We start from the raw sequence: 21,379 nt of genomic DNA on the forward strand, positions 1-21,379 counted from the left end.
ATGAATTGCTTATAGATGCGCAGATTCGCAAATTAACAGATGAGATTTCCGTGCTCCAAGAGCAACAAATTATTATGAGAGAGACCCTTGAATCGTCCGTTAAACGGGCTGATCAGATGGAGGACAGGTGTGCCTCTTTAGCTGTGCGTGTAGCCACGCACAAGCGCAGACAGCGGCGGGGCAATTCGTCAAAGATAAGGATTCGCGCGCTAATTAGGAAAGATAACTGGGACCCAAATTTATGGTCGGGTGAAGTCAGTGATAGTGAAACTGAGCAAGCATATGACTGGAATGAGTCTGTTAAAATTAGACTTGCTGAATTAAATTGTTCTGATGAAGAGGAGCTGGAATGTGCTCCAAAGAAATGTGTTTATCCAGCGCGGCCGTTAATCACTAACAAGTCAAAAGGCCAAGCTGGCGGTGCAAATATTCAGAATACAAGGATTGTCAGCGATTATACACAGACAGAGCTTTTAGAGATTGCTAAGTTATTTAGACAGAAGCCAGATGAAGCACTTCTGAGATGGTTCCTTCGCCTCTGGGACACGGGTGCCGATAGTATCTTCTTAACCCCAGAGGAACTGTTAAAGATGGGTTCACTCACTACTAATGTGATGTTGGGACAGATAGTGCGCGGTGCGCTCGGATAGCAAGGTTCTCATTCCTTGTTTAATTGGCTTCAGACTGCCTTAACGACTCTGTATGGGAGTCCAATGGATATGGAAGAGAGTTGGGGCGGTTGGCAATCACTAACTGAAGCAACAGATCAGCTTAGAGAGATGGGTTTGCAGTGTGCACTGTACAGTGCAAATTTTGCAGGGCCTGACATGGAGTTGTTTACAGCTGGCATGCGCGCACGTTTGTTAAGAAATGCACCGAGTCACATGAAGGGCGCATTGCTTTCATTGCTGGGTCCAGCGCAGGGCAAAGCCATTGGTGAAGTGGCACTTCTGTTAGGGCAATTAGAAGGGCTGGATGTGCGTAAAGCAGCGCGCCTAGTGGCTGCAAACAATGATTCAGAGAAAAAGCGTGGTAAAAATGTAAAGTCTAAAGAGAAAGCTGATACTGTCGAGATCACACGCAGACAAATGTGGGTGGACCTGCTAAAAGCAGGAATTCCAAGGGAAGAGATAGATGGTAAACCCACATCTGTGCTGCTTGAGAAATGGAAAAAATTAAAAAGACAGGGATTGGAAAAAACTAAGCCCTCCGCACCCTCTGAAGAGGAGGTGTTGAAGCCCAAAGTGCGAGCAAAAGGTTACCCTGATTTGGCAAAGGACAAGTGGGAGGTCCCAGACCCCATTTTTGATTGAAGGGCTGGCTCTGTCTTTGAGGTACGGTTAATAAAGAGAACTAGTCCCAGAGACAGACGCCCTTTTGTGCCACTTACCTTGTACTTGGATGAGAAAGTAAAACATGTTTTGGCTCTACTAGACACAGGAGCTGAGGTAACCATTCTGAATGGCAATCCCAGTAAATTATCTGGTCCCAGAGTTTTGGTCAATGGTTATGGGGGAGCAGAAACTGTTGCAAAAGCCTTTAATGTAAAAATGTCAATTGGCGAGGGATTGCCTTTCACAGCAAATGTTTTGATTGCAGATATGCCGGAGTACATCCTTGGCATGGATGTGTTGTTGGGCAAAAGTGTGACTACAGATTTAGGCGAATTTGTTTTTGGCAATCGAAAAATCCATGTGAGAGTTATTAACCCCGTTGTGGTTGGGCATGCCAAATGGTCCCCCTTGCATTTACCTCCTCCTGCTGACCCAGTGTGCGTGAAACAGTACCGGTTGCCAGGAGGACATAAAGAGATTGGTGAAACTATTGAGTCATTGGTGAAAGCTGGCATAATGAGGCCGGCAGTCAGTCCATTCAACTCGCCGATCTGGCCTGTCCGCCGCCCGGATGGGGCATGGCGTCTGACAATTGATTACCGCATTTTGAACAAGAAGGTGCCGCCCTTAGCTGCGGCGGTGCCAGACATCATCACCCTGATTGAAAACCTTACGAGAGAAGTGGGTGAATGGCATGTGGTCCTTGACCTGGCCAATGCATTTTTCTCCATTGATATTAACACTGAATCACAAGACCAATTTGCTATCACTTGGGGAGACAGACAATTTACCTTTACTAAATTGCCCCAGGGGTATGTGCATAGTCCCACTCTGTGTCATGGATTAATTGCCAGAGACTTAAAGATGGTGCAATTGTATAATGTATTTATTGCTCATTACATTGATGACATCATGCTGACCAGTGTTGAGAAAGAACATGTAGAAAACGCTGCTGAAAAGTTGATCACACACATGCAAAATCTGGGGTGGGCCATAAATCCCAAAAAGGTACAGGGGCCTGCTCAAGAGGTGAAATTTCTAGGTGAAATCTGGTCTGGGTCAGTTAAGAAAATTCCTGACCCGGTAATTGATATGGTTCAGCAGATGGCTCCACCAGCAGATAAAAAACAGGCACAAAGATTCATTGGGTTAATGGGGTTTTGGAGAAATCACATACCTCATTTAAGCCTGATACTGAAACCCATTTACAAAGTCACCAGAAAGAAACATGACTTTACATGGGGCCTAGAGCAACAGACTTCCTTCCAACAGGCTAAAGACGCATTGCAAAATTACATCACGCTGGGGCCCCTGACAAAAACTGATCCTTTTGAATTGGAAATTCTTGTCTACAATGACGTGGCTGTGTGGAGCTTGTGGCAAAAGCAAGGACAGAAAAGAATGCCACAGGGGTTCTGGTCAAGGAAACTCACAGATCCTATGACAAGATACACTCCGCTTGAGAAACAAGTTGCTGCAGTGTACTGGGCTCTAGTTGAAACTGAAAGAATCACAGGCGAGCAACCAGTGACAATTTGCACAGAAATTCCAATCATGGGCTGGGTGCGTGACACTGCTGCAAATGGGAAAAGTGGCAGAGCACAAGACGCCACTCATGTCAAATGGAAATGGTATTTACAGCAACGTGCGAAAGCTGGCCGCACAGAGGTTTCCAGACTGCAAGAACAAATGCTGGAGGCGGTAGATCTGGAAGCGATGCCTGAACCAAACACCCCTGTGGCGTTGCCAGAATCTCCCTTCAAAGTCTCACCCGCCTATGATACATTGACAGAAGAAGAACAAAAGTCTGCATGGTTCACGGACGGCACCGCAAAGTATGATAAAGGGCAAAGACACTGGCAAGCTGTCGCATTCCAGCCCCACCGAGAAACACTGCTAATGAGAGAAGGTGTGGGAGGATCAAGTCGGTATGCTGAACTGCAGGCAGTGGCCTCCGTGATTGAACAGGTGAAGGAAACAGAGACTGCATACATATACACAGACAGTTGGGACACATATCAAGGCCTGACACATTGGGCACCGGCATGGAGAAGAGATGGTTGGCAGATCAAGAACACACCGATCTGGGGAGGGCCAGACATCTGGGAAGAGATGTGGTGCAAAGGTGAGAGGTGCAAAATCTGCATTGGGCATGTCGATGCACACATGCCCCCTGACACCTCACTGGCTGCCCTGTTCAACAATGAAGTGGACCAAATGGCAAAGATTCGCCCAGTGACAACACCGCAAGAAGCTGAGGTGCTGCAAGGGATGGCGGATTGGGCACACCAAACCTCAGGGCATCTAGGGCAAACAGGAACTTATCAATGGGCAAAAAAGAGACAATTGCCCATTACCATGGATCAAGCCATACAAGCTACCTCCCAATGTTCCGCGTGCAGTGAAGTGAAGCACTACCCTCTGGAGAGGAAGCCTCAAGGCCCTTTGAGAAGCGGTGAAAGAACTGCTAGCGTATGGCAAGTTGACTACATTGGCCCTTTACCGCCCGAGAATGGAAAGCATTATGTGTTGACCATGGTAGACACATACTCTGGAATGCTGTTAGCTTATCCAGTCGCCCATGCAGATCAGCGGGCTACCTTGCAAGGCATGGAATACCTCATCAGACACTATGGCATCCCGGATGAAATCCAATCAGACCAAGGCAGCCATTTTGCTGGACACAATGTGCAAGACTGGGCCTAGAGCAAGGCATAAAATGGACACTGCACATCAGCCGATACCCAGAATCCTCTGCTCTGGTGGAACATAGCAATGGGCTGCTCAAGCAACAAATAAAGAAGCTGACTAAGACTCACACTCTCAAGGGGTGGTCCAAACATCTGGCACAAGCACTGTTTGAACTGAACAATCGTCCACTGGGAAATCGCCAGACACCCTTTGTGAGACTGACAAGTGCGAAAGTGGAATCTACAAAGACTCTTGTTGTGTGGAAAACCGACAAAGAAGCTAAGCTGCCTGTGCAAGCGACTGCAGGCAGCATTGGACTTGATCTATCTACCTGTGAAGATGATGTTATACCGGCGGGGCAAACCAAATCCATCTCGCGTGGTATTGGCATCAAATTGCCGGCTGGCACTTATGGACGCATTGCTGCACGATCCAGCCTGGCAAAACAAGGCATTGACATATTGGGAGGTGTGATTGATCCTGATTATAGAGGGACTGTTTCGGTACTTTTACATAATGCTGGTGCATCTGCAGTACCATTAACCAAATATGACCGAATTGCACAATTGATTTGTGAACGAGCAGTTGTCCCCCTAGTAGTAAAAAGCAAGCAACCCCCAGACACTACATTGAGGGGGGAAGAAGGCTCCGGTAGCACGGGAAAAAAGGTGTGGGTGCACCATCCTAACAAAAAGCCTGAGGCTGGGGAAGTGTTAAGTCAAGGTGTTGGAAGTACTTATGTTATACTTTTGCATAATTCTGATGTGCCTCTTTATATTCCCGCTACTAGGCTCACACCACGAACGTAGAGCAGTATGAAGGGGATGGGACTTGCCTTGCTGTGGGTGCTCCTGGCCTGCCAAACCAACGCTTTCTCTGTAAAGAGTGGGTTATTGCAAGACACTACATGGACTCTGAGAATCGCATGCACTACACCTGATGCTCCAGTCCTGCGTGATAACTACAACCGCACCGTAACCTGTGAGAAAAGCGTTACAAATGAGTATCCACATGGAACTGCAAGAGTTCTAGATTGGCACATTGTCAGACACCTTTTATCACTAACTCATGACTGGCGCTTATGAAATCTTAGGTCCAAAGGTTTCAGTGAATGGATCAAATAATTTGTTTGATGTTTCATGTTTCTTTTGCCCCAAGAACTGCAATGAGTGTACTCGCCAAGATTTTCTGGACTATAACTTGACCAAATGCCTTTCATACAATTGTACGTTGAAACAGCCTCTACCAGATGGTAGTATGGTGTTTGTATCAAAAACCAATATTGTATATGGTAGGCATCCCACTTGGAGGATGGTGTTTTTCAAATCACACAAAGTAGAAACTGTGAACATGCTAGATTTTCCAGTAGTAAGACAACATTTAAATTGCAGACATGTGATGCACGCTGCCATCATTTCAGAGGTACACTTAGACATATGGGGTCATTACGACCCAGGCGGTAAGTACACCAACTTGACCACCATGGTGTAAACTATGTTTACACCATGGTGGATGGCGGATTTACCGCCCCATTCCAAGGTGAGTGGGGCGGTAAATCCCCATTTCCCATTTACCCTTCCCCATTCCCATTTTTGCCCCATAGGGCATAATGGGAGTGGGGAAGGCGCTAATTACGGCACCGTAAATTACGGTGCCGTAATTAGCACCAAGGCGGTTTAGCGCCATGGATTTTAACGGCTGCTAAAAGCAGCCGTTAAAATTGGAATCAGGCGTTAAGGGTTAACGACGGCGTTAACCCTTAACGCCTGAGTTGTAATGAGGCCCATAGACTTGTCACGGGGCAATGTCTCCTTAGTACTACCAAGCTGCTATAAATGGAGTCAATTTCTATGGCCCATCACCAAATTGCGCGTAGCTAGGGGTTTCGATTCATTGATTGCGGGTGCAGCGGGAGTGGGAACGGGGGCTTTAAATGCTTTTGACATAGAAACTGTGCGCAACAAGTTAGCCACTATGGGTTCTGATGCCAGCGGCGCTATAAAACTTCTGTCCCAGTGGGGCCCATTGATAAGTCCTACCCTGCGCAACACTGCTACAAGTATTGGCAACCATTGGAAGTGGCAGAATTTCAGCTATAAAGACATTTTCTCTGCCATAGGACAGGTCAACAAAACTGCTTAAGACACACGATGCATTTTATGGCAAACTTTGCTAAATCAGCAGGTGTTGGCTTTCCGCTCCGAATGAGGGCGACTATCTTCAACCCACTGGCACACAGAGCTACAGTTACCAGCAAACATATGGATTAAGCCGCTTGCTTTTGATTGCATGAATAACACCTGCCATGCGTTAATGCAAGTTAGTAGGACCGCTTATGCTCTAGAAATATGGTGCCCTTTTATAGTATTGCCTATGAAAATCAATGGTTCCTGGTGGGTTCCGCAAATACGAGGGGAATGGTTAGACAGCCAAAACTACACCATCCACAGTCACACCTGCATGCCCTGGGATCAGGGGTGGGTGTGTCCCCTAACTGGGAGGGTTCCGGACCCATGCATACATCCCGTAGCAGGGGAGTGCACCTGGATGCAATACCACATAAATGGGACTGACATCTTCCAGATAGATCAGCATAAAGCTTGCGTAGTTACTAATCATTCCTTGCTTATTAACAATTATAGGTTATTAGGGAATCCTCAAGTATTTTGCGTAGATCAAGTTGTGACTATCTTAGACATTGTTACTCATACCCTATATTCTTTAACCCAGTGGTCTCACACTACTCTGCATGCTGTGCTCACGCATTTTCTTAACTGGACTCTATCCTATGGAGTGATTACTGCCCGGCTTCAAGCTATTAGACAGTTTGCTCAAACTGCTTGGAAAGATTTCCAGACACTAGCTACCTCAGTTATTTCTGCAGAGTACAAGCTAATAATAGACAGAAACCAATTGATCAAAACTGCTGACCATCTGCAATCAGTTACTACTCACCACTGGTGGGATATATTCACTGGATGGTCTCCCTCCTCCACTAAACTGCTTAATATAATACTGCACCCATTGCTGTGGTTGCTGATTTCCCTAATATTCATACTTATCGTCTTCATTGGGCTCTTGCGCAGAATGTCTTTCCTTTATACTAGAATGACTGCGCTAGAGAAACGCTTAATTGCCCTACAGCACACTGTGCATGCTTCCAGATCATGGAACTGAGTCAGCATTTTCAGGCCTCACTTCGAAAGGGGTGGAATGTCGTGATAAGCTGCTAGGCGCTTGCAGTAACCTGCATTTGCACTAACCCACTGAGCTATCTTGTGTGTATTAGAGCCTATTCGAAGCGTGGAGGAAAATGCTGACATCAACCAGGACTCTCGAACTGGGTGAGCCTGCATGCTTGCAAGGGGTTAATTGCGAAGGCCTTTTCTGAAGACATAAAACATCTAGCATTTGCAAGAGGCTCTATGCAGCCCTTGGGAGCCAGGCACAGCTTTGCTCGTCTTCGCTCTGCGAGTCAGGTGCACTGATAAGGCAAGAATGTCTGATCTTTTCAAAACACAGTGCCCGAAGCCTGGGAGCCAAGACTGGCTGTTCCCAGTCTTGTAACTTTCCAAGCAAAAAACATGTTTACTGCCGGGAAGGGAGAGCCTAGAAGCTTCTCGAAGAGCTGACACGTCATGATGATTGACGTGCAGCTCCTAATAAGAGAACTATACTTGGACCATCCTGGGCTGTTGGAAAGACGCGCATATCAAGAAGAACAGTGCCTGGACGACCAGCTGTGCACTATCAGGGCCGAGACTCCTAACATCACATCCCCGCTCTGGTGTAGGATTGTGGGGGCTTGGCCAGTCCTCCCCTCCTCTTCTGAGGAGTGCCGGGCACCTGTAGCGGCGAGGGTCCTGGGTGTGATCAGATCGTACCTTCATCTACATTTCATTAGGAGCGTAAGACCAAATAATTGCATATTCATCTGTGATTGATAATTGGCATTATATAGCTTGCACTTTCTATTTCCACATTATTATAAATTGCTGCTTAGTTTTCATTAGCCACTGTAGATAATAAATGCAAGCATCATATATTCTGGGTGATTGGCTTTTTTACAGACTGAGATCATCGTGCGTCTTAAACCTTATTTGTGTGGGAAGGTAATTAGGAGTGATTTACTTTGCACAAAGGGCTAGATCCCAGGGAGGTGTGGGTACTGCTTATCACTACAAGGCTTCATGTTGGATTGGAGTCATTTGCAGCATGGTCTGCCTGAGGTAAGTAATGACTATGAGCCTGGCGCCTCAGGCGCCAGGACTGATTCCTACTATGAGCCTGGCGCCTAAGGCGCCAGGACTGAACCCAGTTAGCCCCTAGCCGGTGCTGCTGAGGTTTTACTAAATGTATAGATGCCTGCTCCCGGGGCAGATGGGCTTGGTCCGGATGCCTGGGGGTAGGCATCATGACACTAGGCAAGAACTTAGTTGAGAGCCATACTTTGTCCCCCTTTTCCCAATCAGGGCAGTCATTGCGATGTTTATCGGCCTGTTCTTTGTTCTGTTTCCTACTCATTTCCAGGCAGTGTTTGGCAGTGATGTGGGCTTCTGCTATGGACTGAAGTACAGCCTCAGCTGTAGGAGAGTTAGTGGGAATCGGAAGAATTGGAAGAAAGGATCTTGGATGTATTCCATACGTACAAAAGAATGGGGTTTGACTGATGGCTGAGTGTTTTAAGTTGTTATACGTAAACTCCGCTGTTGGCAGCAAGGAAACCCAGTTGTCTTGGTACTGGTTACTGCAGCACTGCAGATACTGCTCTAGGGTAGCGTTGAGCCGTTCCGTCTGGCTATTGGACTGAGGATGGAATCCAGAGGAGAAAGCTCTTTCTACCCCAACACGGGAACAGAGAGCCTTCCAGAAGTTGGAGATGTACTGGCTGCCTCGGTCTGAGATGATCTTATCCGGAAGTCCGTGTAATCGAAAAATGTCCTGAGAAAAAGTCTCTGCCATTTTCGTAGCCGTTGGTAATCCCGGGTAAAGGAGAAAAATGTGCCAATTTGGTTAAAGTGTCTATCGTCACCATGATGCACGTACAAGAATTAGACACAGGTAGGGCGACTATGAAGTCAGTAGAAATTAGTCCCCAGGGGCGTGTAGGCATCTCCGATTGAGTCAATAATCCTAGGGGTTTACCAGATGGGTACTTGGCTATGGCACAAACCGGGCAAGCTTTGAGATAGTCCTTGATGTCTTCTTTTAGCTCTGGCCAGAAAAATGATCTTGCAACAAGTTCTGTGGTATTGTGTTGTCCTCTATGACCTGCTGTGGGTGGATCGTGACACCAACTAATTATCTTCTTCCGACAAGGACCTGAAGGGATGTACAGTCGGTTTCCGTAATACACTAACCCGTCCTTCTCCACATAGGTCTTCCTTCGTTGACGTAGAAGTTCAGGCATCTCGGATGCCAAAGCTGTCTTGACTTCTTGGAGGAAGACATTGACAAGTCCCAGAATTTTGTTTCTTTGGAACATACGTTCCCTGGGAAGTGTAATACCATCACCGGTGGTATCTTTCCGAGACAATGCATCGGCTACTCTGTTGTTAGTCCCGGGTAGATAGGTGATTTGGGAGTCATATTGGGCAAAAGAATAAGCCCATCGGGCTTGCCTTTAGTTGACGCACTCCATATTTTGTAAGACCCTCAAATTTATATGGTCAGTTCTGATGAGAAAGTTGTGTCGGGATCCCATAAGTAAGTGTCACCATTCCTCGCAAGCCTGCTTCATGGCTAGCAGTTCTTTCTCCAGAACTGAATAGTTTAGTTGACTGGAAGACAGTGTTTTTGAGAGATAGGCTATGGGATGTTCAATGCCCTCGTAGGATTGTAGAAGGACTGCTCCTATGGCCATGGCTGATGCGTCTGTCTCCACAATAAACTGTCTATTCTGGTCGGGGTGTTGAAGAATAGGAGCAGAACAGAAGAGCCTTTTCAAATTTCCAAAACTCCGTACTGCCTCTGGAGACCATTCAAAGGAACCAGTACTCTTCTTTAGCAACCTGGTGATGGGAAGAACGATCTCTGAGAAGTTTATTTGTTTGTTTGTTTTATTTGTATTTATATAGCGCACAACAGCCCGAGGACATTGTGGCACTTGTTACAGTACAAAGCTTAGTTACTTAGTTACATGGTCATTAGCAATATATATACAGGTTGCAATATAGTTACATAGTCATTAGCAGTATATATACAGGTTACAATATGGTTATATTACATTTGTGTTATATTACAATATACATGGCAGAAGTGGAGGAGGCAGTCCTCCACTTGCTAGTTGAGGAGAGTGGCCTTGAGGTTGTTGCAGAAGACAGAGATGGAAGTTTCAGCTCTAAGGGTGGCAGGGAGTGAGTTCCAGAGTTTCAGTACAATATAGGAGAAGCTTAGACCTCCCGCTGTGGCTCTCTTTATGCGTGGTATGTGTAGCTGGTTGGTGTACTGAGCTCTGGTGGGCGAGTGGATGTGGTCCTTTATATTGCTTCAGATAGGTATGCTGGAGCGGTTTTGTTGATGCATCTGTGAGTGATGGTGAGGATTTTCAGAGCAATACGGTCTTTGACCTGGAGCCACCGGACTTCACATCTGGCGTGGGATATATGGTCTCTTCTATGGATGCTCATGGCGGATCTGAGGGCATTGTTTTGTGTGGTTTGCAGTCTGTGAATGTTTTTGGCAGAGGTGCCAGCTAGGAGGGCGTTGCAATAATCGAGTTTGGCGCCGATAGTTGCTCTAGCTATGGCCAAGCGGTTGGTGGTGGATAAGTAGGGTTTAATGGCATTGATGAGTTTGGTGCTGAACGCTGATGCAGAGGCTATGGCGCTGACTTGTTTGTTCATCGATAGATTTGCATCAATGTGAACACCTAGAGTCTTGACAGAGGATGATACGGAGATGGTTGAGTTGTCTATGTTGAAGTTGTTGTATTGGGGGCTTAGTTTCGATAATGTGTTCGTCTGGCCCACGATGAGAATTTTAGTCTTTTCCCCGTTAAGACAGAGGCCATTGATTGCCATCCAAGCTTGGATAGTGGCATAGATGTTGTGAAGGGTTTGGTACTGGGAATGAATCTCCTGTAAAAGTTTGATAGACCGAGGAATCTTTGCACTTCCTTGACATTGGTAGGAGAGGACCAACTGAGTATAGCTGAGACTTTGCCTTGGTCCATGGAAATACCTTCTTCCGACAGAATGTATCCTAGATAGGGTACAGATGAAACTGCGAAAACACATTTCTCGGGTTTGATCAGAAGTTGGTACTGTTGAAGGCGCTCCAATACCTGTTTGACGTGAAGAATATGTTCTTCTAGAGTGGAGGAATAGATTAAGATATCATCCAGGTAAATGATGACAGTTACCAACAGTAGGTCTGAAAATATCCGGTCTATAAACAGATGAAATACTGCTGGCGCATTCACCAAACTGAACGGCATCACCTTATATTCGTATAACCCGAACGGGGTGCGGAAGGCTGTCTTCCACTCATCCCCCTTGGCAATGCGAAGTAAGTTGTAGGCATTCCGGAGGTCGAGTTTGGTAAAAAATGCGTGCCCCTTGTACAGCCTCAATAATCTGTTATTAACGGCATGGGGTGGCGGTCACGAATGGTAACCTTGTTAAGGCCCCTGTAATCTATGCAGGGCCGGAGTTCAGTTGAGTCTCTCTTCTTAATGAAAAACAAAGAAGCTCCTGCTGGAGACTTTGAAGGTTGGATGAGACCATTCTGCAAATTGGCTTCCAAATAGTGCCTTAGGACTTGTTTCTCTTTTCGAGTTAAGGAAAACATCCGGCCAAAGGGAACCAGGGCATTAGGTTCCAGATCTATGGTGCAATCCTCGGGCCTGTGTGGAGGTAATGTAGCAGGTTTCCTTTCCCTGAAGACTTCTTGATATGGTGAACAATACTGTGGTAAGGAGTGCACTCCCACATAATCGCTTGCTAATACCGTCATGGTTTGGAGATCAGTCCTCTTGGCTACAGGGAAGCAGTGAAGTCTACAAAATGAGGAACAAAAACTCAGCTGGTTGCTGGTCCAGTTAATCTGAGGATTGTGCTTTCTCAGCCAGATAATACCTAGTATTATAGGAAAGTGAGCAGCTCAAATTATATCGGATTTGAGAACCTCTGAGTGTTGAAAGATGGTTACAGGTAACTCTTCAGTAGTATGGGTTATGGGTCCCGAAAAAAGGGGGGAACCATCCACTCCTTCTACCTTTTGGTCTTCCTTGCGGACTACCCTGCGAAGGCCCACCTTTTCTGCCCATAGCGTGTCCACAAAGTTCCCTGCAGCCCCACAATCCAAGAGGGCTAGGGATTCCACTGATTTGCTGTGGATGTTGATGCGGACTGGAATGACCATCAGTCTAGAATCTTCCTGGGTGTTGGGGGCGGAGACTGAGAGTGAAACATAGGGACTGAGTAAATTGCAAGAAGCCCCTCGGAACCTAATCCCTACTGGCGCCGAGGCAGATCGTTTCCCTGTCGTTTGGTTGGGACCTCAGGGCAATCCTTAAGGAGGTGTTGTTCTGAACCGCAATATGCACAGAGTCCCTTCTCCTTTCTCCGTCTTCTTTCAGCAGATGAAAGAGGGCCCCTGGTAGCTCCAATCTGCATGGGTTCTTCATGAGAGTGGGAGGAAGAGGATAAGGACGATGCAGAAGCCATGGATTCAGAAAGATGTATTGCAGCACAGTGTCTGCGGCGTTCCGATCGGCGTTCCTGAAGTCGATACTCGATCTGTAATACAGATGACAGTAAATCCGTAAAGGTCAGAGGTCGAGAAAACCTGGCGAGTTCGTCCTTGATCTCTTCTTTTAAGCCTCGTCGGAAAATGGCATACTGGGCTTGTTCTGGCCAACCAGCTCCTGCTGCCAAAGTCTTGAACTGAGATATATAAGTCAAGCCATCGGAGGTTTCTTGTCGAACATCTAATAAGTCTTCACAAGCTGTGAAGGTTAATTCCGGTCTCTCGAAGTTCTGTTTTAGTAGAGTCTGGAATCCGGCAAAATCTTGCAGTATTGGATTAGCACTGGTTACCAACGGGGTGGCCCATGCCAGCGTGTTACCAGTCATGTTGGAAATCAAGAACCCAACTCTTGATTGGTCTGTGGCAAAGGAACGAGGTCTGAAGGTAAAGTATACGATGCAAGCTTCCAAGAATTCTTTTACCTTCTTGGGGGAACCATCACATTTTCCAGAGGAAAGTGACATGCTCGGTAGTTCTGCCGGTGGAGGTTCACGTGTTGTGACTAATTGCTTCAATACTGCATTTTCTGCCTTCACCGTCTGTAGTTCTTGTGACATCCCCTGAATTGCCTTCCAGAGTTCCTGGATTTGTTCCTGAGCTGACATTATGTCCTTCTGGCGTTGCAATCTGACTCATTCTGCTGAAACTTCTAGCCCTTCTTCCTCTCCACTCTCCTCACCTGTGTCGTAGTTTTCCAAATCTTCTGGGCTGAGGCGGCGACGTGTCAGATAATCTTTCTCCTTTTTAGATGAAGTTTGCCTGCCACGAGAGGAAGCCACAGTGAATGCTCTTAAACCAGCAGTCCTGAGGCTCCGTTCCTGTGATCAGGCCGTTAAGGGAAAAAGCTGAAGAGGCAGAAAAAACCCTTATGCTGCGATGGAAAGTTCCAGGGAGATCGGATATCCAGTAACAGCTGATGGAGCCGGCAGGGGGAAGACCGAAGAGGATTCAGAACCAGGTCCCGTAGCTGAATCTCCGCTTGGAGAGGCGGAGACACTGTGAAAATAAGAGGGGACCGCAAGAAGTGGAGGCAAGGAAACAAGAGAAAGGAGGCGGAAGGAGGAAAGTCAGAAGAAGGACTCGCCGTGGAGTAAGCCGAGTGAGCGGCTAAGAGCAAGCCTCAAAAGTGGAAAACTAGCGTTTGACCCAAAGAGAAGCGTAAGCCAAAATTAGGGGGTTGCAACGCAACGGTCGCTGGGAGAGGAATGAATTTGTACCTCCCAGCAGCCGCCATCTTGGGCAATGACTAGACCCGCACAGCACGTACCATGGAAAGTGCTGGAACTAGTGGTAGTGCCGTCTGCGACGGAGCCGCCAACGCGGAAGTAACCGCCAATCAGCTCGGCGCACTGCCTTCCTTTCAACACCACTAAGCATCTTTTAACCACTCTTGTCTTCTTGAAACTGGACTACTTTGTCAGCACCTTCTTTGGTCTCCTCAACTATGCTGTCTGTCTTCTCAACAGGATCATTAACTTTGCTACCAGGGCTCTCTTTGAACTCCGTCACTTCACACCTCCTTCACTGTACTGTCTTCAGGTAGGATGCCTGACAATGCAAAACAGGGCCAGATTTAAATTTCTCCTCCTGGTTCAAAAATCTATCCATGGTAAGGCACCACTGTATGTATCCTCCTCTATTCAACTCTACAAGCCTTCTTGTAATCTCTGCTTTGCCTCCTTGACTACCCTTTTGGCCCCTCCGTGTGCTTCCTCGCTTTTCCACTCTTTTTCAATTCTTGCTCTACTTGCATGAAAATCTCTTCCCGGACATCCGAGAAACAGTCCACATGGATTTGTTCAAAACCAAACTTAAAGCCTCCTCCTTGCCTACCGAGTTACCATCTTAACCTCACTCAAATTTCCCCCATTGTAAGAAGCTTTCTGCTTCCCACCAAATATTATATCTTATCTACTGTATGTTCTTTTGGGATCAAAAGAGCTTTGTTCCTCCCTGTATATATGTAAATATATCAATATAAAATCCATAGGCTAGTATATGCTGCAAGTACAAAGAAATAAGCTTTGGGCTTAGGCAATCCAGTTTGTGCAAAAGAGGGTCGCTTACCTGGTTTCTTGGGCGAGCCACGATAGACGGAACGGCAACACAGGGAGCATCATCTCCAGCAAAGCCGGCTTTGCACATACTTGATCCATTGTCAATGACAAGTGCAGCAATTCCATCTTCCATGGTGAGCTGTGAAAGTGCATTGAAACATTCATTTCTGTTAATATCTCAAATGCATGCTGGACCTGAGGGAATTTGGAAGTGAATTGTCAGGCTGAAGAATACATTGGACATGGTGCCCGCTAATCTGTAGATGCAATTTATTTTATCCCATGGTCAAAAATGATGCTATTGGCAAAAGTAGAATTTGATTAATTTTTTTAAAAAGCACAGCAGGAAAGTCCTAACATTATTGTTCAGTGTCTTTCCTGTTCAATTCTTGGTCAAATGTGTGTTATGCTTGGGGGGGTCCTAGAGCGCAGCAACAAATGTTTTTGTAGGCTAATTTGGCTCTGCAGGGCCCCATCAGATATCCTGAATAAATACACTAACCAACCTTCTTTTCTTCAAAGATGTCTCATCCGTTTCCGTTTGGAAGGTGGCAGCGAGGGGCAGCACTGGAATCGGGAACAGAGCCTTTTGCAGTGTAGGTTTTCATCAACAGATTACATCACCTGCCCATGACCATGGAAGGACACTGGACTGGGTTCTTACTCATAACCTTGCCCTCGAAGATGTAAGCTGCAATCCCTGCCCCTGGTCGGATCACTATTTCCTGGAATGGAGTCTGTTGATACCCATCTACCAAAAAAACAGGCCTGAAAAAGGGCTGCACCACTTATAGGAATCTTTGCAAGCTGACAACTGCCAATATGTCCCTGTTTATTTCACCCATGACTACCAATCTGCCTAACTTGAATACGTCCAAGGAAGCATATTCCAGTACTCTTGTTAATTGCCTGGCCCAAATGAAGACACACTTAGCAAAAATTCAGCATAATAATAATTGGTTTTTCACAGATAATCAGTCATTGAAAACGACTAAAATGAAAGCCCTAAAACAATACAATAGAACGTATTCCACGGAAGACAAAAATACTTATTCTACTGCAGCCAGAGCATACAAAGTATCAATCTCCCATGCGAAAAAATGCTTCTATGACCAGAGAATTGCAGGACCATCCTCCAGCTCCAGAGAACTTTTCAGAATTCTTAAAGAGCTTGAGGACCCCTGTGCACCCACATTGCAGGTCACTAAAGATTCCATATGGTGCCTATCCATTCAAGAAAACATTATAAACAAACTGCTGATCATTCAAAAATATATTGCCACCAAGGGAGAATCTGGCATAATGGCTGACATGGATTCAGCACCATCAAGGGACAATGGTCAATGCCCAATATTTGAGTTTCAAGCTATTAGCGAACAATATCTGGCTGAAGTCCTAAAAAAACATAAACCTACAAACTGTAAGGGGGACATATGTCCAGCCATCACAATCAAGCTTTGCACCCCAGGACTTGTCCCTCTAATTACTAAATTTATAAACGCATCCTTTAGGGAAAATTTGAACCCACTGACAACACGCAAGCTTGGATTTCCCCTTTAACCAAGAAACCCCCACTGGATGCTAGCATACCAAGTAATTACCGGGCAATCACTAAGGTGCCTTACCTGTTAAAAATACTAGATAAAGTAGCGCAGCTTCAGATTGAGGAGTTCCTGCAGTGTCATGATGTTTTAGAACAGAAACAATTAGGGTTCCGACGGGCACACAGCACTGAGTCTACGCTCCACGATCTGAAAACTAACCTTTTTAACATCAGGGGAAGGGTAACATGGCCGTCCTTATGTTGCTGGATCTGTCTGCTGCGTTTGACCTAGTCAATCACTCCATGCTTACAGACAGATGATATGACACATCATACTTCTTTATTGCAGCTGCAAGTTGGGTAAAGTAATTTCTGTCAGATCAGAAGGCCAGAGTCTTCTTTCAGCAGGCTAGGGCAGAGGTGATCCTGGTTACTTGCGTTGTTTCACAGGGCTCTTGTGTGTCACCTACACTCTTTAACATCTTTACACTCTCATTATTCAATCAGTTGGATGCAGCTGGCGTAATTTATGGAAATTATGCTGATGACACACAGTGCCTTGTCCCGCTTACTGGGGACTGTGCCTCGGACTCTGATACTGTCATTCGCACATATGGTCTGATTCAAACCTGGATGCAAGTAAATAAGCTTCCACTCAATGATTCCACAACTGAACTCATGGTTGTGGGGACAACACGACAACTGCACAAGCTAAGTCCGAAATACCTGCAATTTAATATTGCACGCTGCATCATCAAGACCCAGTCCAAAGTTAAAACTCTAGAATTAACTCTGAACCAGGAGCTCTCCATGAAAGCAGAGGTTAACAGCTTGGTCTCCAGTACATATTACCACCTGAAATTGCTGGCCCAGCTTCGTCCCTTTCTTAATAACACCAACTGTGCCACTATTGTTCGTGCTGTTATAGGGGCCAAGTTGAACTACTGTGCTAGTCTCCTGCTCGGCATTGCTATGGGAGAGCTCTCCCGACTCCAAGTTATACAAAATAATGCTGTACGTATTGTGGAAGAGCTGCAAAGAAGAGACCGCACTTCAACAGCCAGAAGAGCCCTGCATTGGCTCCCAGTGAGCAGCAGGATTCTGTTTCGCGTCCACTGCATCACACATCGATGCCTGTTTGGGTGAGGGCCCAAGTATTTGTCTAATAGCATCTTGTGGTTACTACGTTCTAATAACACCTTTCTTCTAGCAACACCACAGACCATACTTGCATGTGTGGCATTTGGACCCTGTGACTGTGGAATGCTACCCCCCCGCCCGGAATTGAGAGCATGTGCATCATTCACCAGCTTTAAACAAGGATTGAAAACCATCCTATTCTGCTAACTTCCACTACCCGTTACTGCCTCAGCACCTAGACCACCTTTATGTTAATTTTAGTCTGTTGTGTTCAGCGCATTTATGCCTCCGGGCTCATGTCTCACGCTATACAAATTAAATAAATAAATAGGAAGTCGGCCATCAGCACTGATGCTGTGCGACAGCCTAAGGAGGCCAGGACGCCACATCGTAACAGTTAAAGCCGCTTCAGGCGTAAAGAATGTGATCCGCCCCAGAGGAAGCTAATGCCAGTGGAATCGGGAGCAGAACATCTCAGCGGGGAAAAGTCCTGGCAACACGAGACAGACTGATCGGCAGGAGAGTGGACCCCACCACCCACAGAGGTTAGATTGCTGCACGGACTGTCCCCCCCATAAGGGCGCAGTGAATGGTACCATGCGAAGGCTAGATATAGGCGAGGGTTGGGGCTGCTGAGGTGTAGTGTGTGGGCCGCGGTACTGGCCTCTCTGTGAGGACTCTCTTTTTGGTAGCCAGCAAGGTAACAGCACTTTATATTGAATATATATATATATATATATATATATATTTCTGAGGCTTGTGGATCTGCTTAGATCACATGCTATGCATAGGCCGACATATAGTGGTAGTTGCAGAGTACTACATGATTTGTTTTTGAAATTCAACAAAGGGATGTCGACTGGGCTTGTTAGTAATTCTATTTCTAGTGTGACGTTTACTATACCCATGGTCCTTCACGCTTCATTGTCCCCCAGATTGCTTTTTTCCACCATCATGGTGGGTTTCTAGCTGCGGAGTTCCTTTCTGGCTAACGCCTTTGATTAGACAAGTTTAATTTTAGACTTTCTTTCTATCCTTCATATAAATGCCCGTTGCCCGCTGCACTACTAACTGCCTCAGCAGCTTTCGATGGACGCCTCCTTAGTCGACTACGTTCAACTCCTCGATGAAAGAAGACTGCGGCCTACATGGCCACACCAGGCCTCGGCCCTTCACAGTAGGGAGAGTGGGGGGAGGCCATATACTTTGTACCCTTAAGAGAATGCCTCTTCTGACCCCTTATCTTCCCATCTGTCGCTGAGCTACCCTCTCCATTAACAATGTAGAATACTCCTTTTTAATGTTGCCTTCCTGCAATAGCAAGTTCCCATGGAAAGACATGCACAGGGTGTGCAACCACTGTCTACCAAGGGACCACCTCGAGAAAGGCTGCACATTTTTCCGACCAAAAAGCTAAAGCACCACCGAACCAAACGCTGGGCCGCATGCGCCATGCAGGAGGAGCCCTCCATAGACGTGGCGGGAGAATCCAGGGAGGGCAGCATCGACGTCCTTAGTGACACGTCGGACCCCCGGCTCCAAGAAGCAGGTCAGTGTCCCTGTGACGGAGATAACACCCGGCGGCCCAGGCACGCACACTTCCCGCCACACAAAGCACATACCCCACAGCTGACTGGCGACTGTCAAAAACCATGCGGTGTCAAAGGAGAGGTCCTCCAAGTTGTCCCACAAGACAAGCCTTTGAAACAGGCACAGAAAGTTATTTCAGACACATCGCCTAAAAAGCCTTCCTTTCACGTGCCGAAAAGCATGTGTCGAAAGGTGTCCCCTCTTCAAAAAAGAGGAAACTTATCAAGAAACACGTCCTTGCCACCCTTTTAAAGACAAAAACATCGAAAACATCAAAATCTTCGATGCACTTAACGTCCAAGCCTCCTATTTCCCAAGATAGCGGCTCTTCCATCCTGTAGACACCCTTTCAGGAATCATGCACCACAAAGTACAAACTCCCTTTTGCATGACATACCTGCACCCTCTTACTTCTGATATCAACTGAGTGGACCCCAGAAAGCTTTGATCGCATTATGAGGAAAATATCCAGTTTGTAGACTTCATGGACAGGCATCCTGAAGAACTTCAAACTCTCCAAGACCCTAAACTGGCTAAAAGAGGGGCATGGGATGGAACATCAGCTAAAAGGTGACATCTGGACATTTCACAGCCCATCACTTCCACTCAGACCCATGCCACCCCGGGGTACATCGATTTCTCTCAAGACCTATACTTTATAGACCCCTCGGGGTCTCAAGACCCTGAATCACAAGGAGATCAAGGAGACCAAGATAATCTGGACCAATATTTTGATATTGACAACGGTGACATCTACATCATCCAGTCACCAGACCATCAAGACCAGCCAGTAGCTGACTCACCAGTAGACAACCAACTTCAATACAATGAGCTCCTTCTCAAAGCTGCTCAACATTCTAAAATAGACACCCAGGAGGCACAAGTTGACAAGGACACGGTGGGAGACATTCTGTGTGACAAGAAGTCCCCCACTCAGTTTATCCCCTTTTTACAATCCATCCAAAAGCGTATCCAACCTTCTCTCCTCACACCAAACCTTACAAGGGCAGTAAACCCTTGTATGGAATAATTATTCAGACCAGCACCTACAGACCACTTGTACATCAGGGGTCAGCTTACACAAGATTCCTTAGTTGCTATCACTACAAGGAACCGAGCAGGCACCCCGCTGGCCTCCGTAGAGGCCCCACCAGATAAAGAGAGTAAAAAGATTTACACCTTTGGCAGAAAGGTGGATTCCTCGGCCGCCTATCAAACTAGAATAGCCAACAACACTATCCTCCTGGCTAGCTATGGTTGCCATAAATGGAACGAGCTAGAACAACAAATTGAATCAGTCCCAGAACCCCTAAATTATCAAATTCCAAAAACTGTGTCTGAGGGCAAGCAAGAATCCAATTGTATATTAAAGAATAACCTAGATGCCACATACAACGCAGGCCACATTGTAGCCGAAGGCACCCAAATCAAACGCCATGCCTGTCTTAGGCAGTCCGGTTTCAAACTGGAAACACAGGCCACGTTGCTGAACATGCCCATCAAGCCTAATGCCCTGTTCGGCAAAGCAGTGGAAGATGCCTGAAAAGTGCCAAGGACGAATTAGAAATCTTCAAAATTCTTGGTCAACTTACCAACAAGCCATTTGGCCAAAAGGGGTCTTCCAACTCAAGAATTTTTCGTGGGCAGAGCCCTCAATGCTCCTCTGGCTACAATCAAGGCAGCCAATCATCATCCTGGGGCAATTCGAATGGACAATCCTCCTCCTCGAATTTTCAAAGATATTATAAAAGGTCCAGAATCAGAGGTAGAGCTTCCTCAGCCAGAGGCTCCTTCCCAGCCAAACAATGACGTCCCGCTCCAGGTCCCCTCCCATACGACTCCAGTAGAGGTTGCATCTCTTAACTCACTCTCGCATGGGAGGGGATCACATCAGAAAAGTGGGTGTTATCCACTGTGGCAGGTGGATATTTTATATAACTTCTACAAAAGCCATCCAACCACCTGCCAAGACACAGATAAATGACACCAGAAGAAAGGTGCATATTACTGGAGGAAGTAAAACCCCTGCTGGAAAAAGACACCAACAAAATCATCCCAGCAAACCTGATAAACAAAGGTATTTATTTAACGTACTTCCTTGTGCCAAAGAAAGACCTAACAATTCGCCCTGTACTAGACCTGCACCCAGCGAACACGTATGTTAAGCCTCAAAACCTTTGCATGACGACGCTTCAGGAAGTTATTCCCTTCTTAAAACAGGGGAATTACACAGCAATGTTAGACATGAAAGAGGCATAATTTCATATTTCAAT

At 46.4% G+C, this 21,379-nt stretch overlaps 1 protein-coding gene across 3 annotated transcripts in view; it reads right to left on the minus strand.

The window, feature by feature from the left end:
* LOC138567383 (actin, cytoplasmic 1-like) overlaps nucleotides 1–21,379 on the minus strand; it is a 516,752-nt gene that overhangs the window by 396,423 nt on the left and 98,950 nt on the right. For 2 of the 3 annotated variants that reach the window (XM_069645545.1, XM_069645544.1), the window contains exon 2: nucleotides 14,844–14,972. The exons of the other annotated variant lie outside the window; for it this stretch is intronic. In XM_069645545.1, coding sequence (XP_069501646.1) covers nucleotides 14,844–14,966 — 123 coding nt within the window. In that variant the 5' untranslated portion in view covers nucleotides 14,967–14,972. The remainder of the gene's footprint in view (nucleotides 1–14,843; nucleotides 14,973–21,379) is intronic. 3 annotated transcript variants of the gene reach the window in all.

The sequence above is a fragment of the Ambystoma mexicanum genome, chromosome 2p, assembly GCF_040938575.1.
Source record: "Ambystoma mexicanum isolate Mex_15411 chromosome 2p, UKY_AmexF1_1, whole genome shotgun sequence".
NCBI lineage: Eukaryota > Metazoa > Chordata > Amphibia > Caudata > Ambystomatidae > Ambystoma > Ambystoma mexicanum.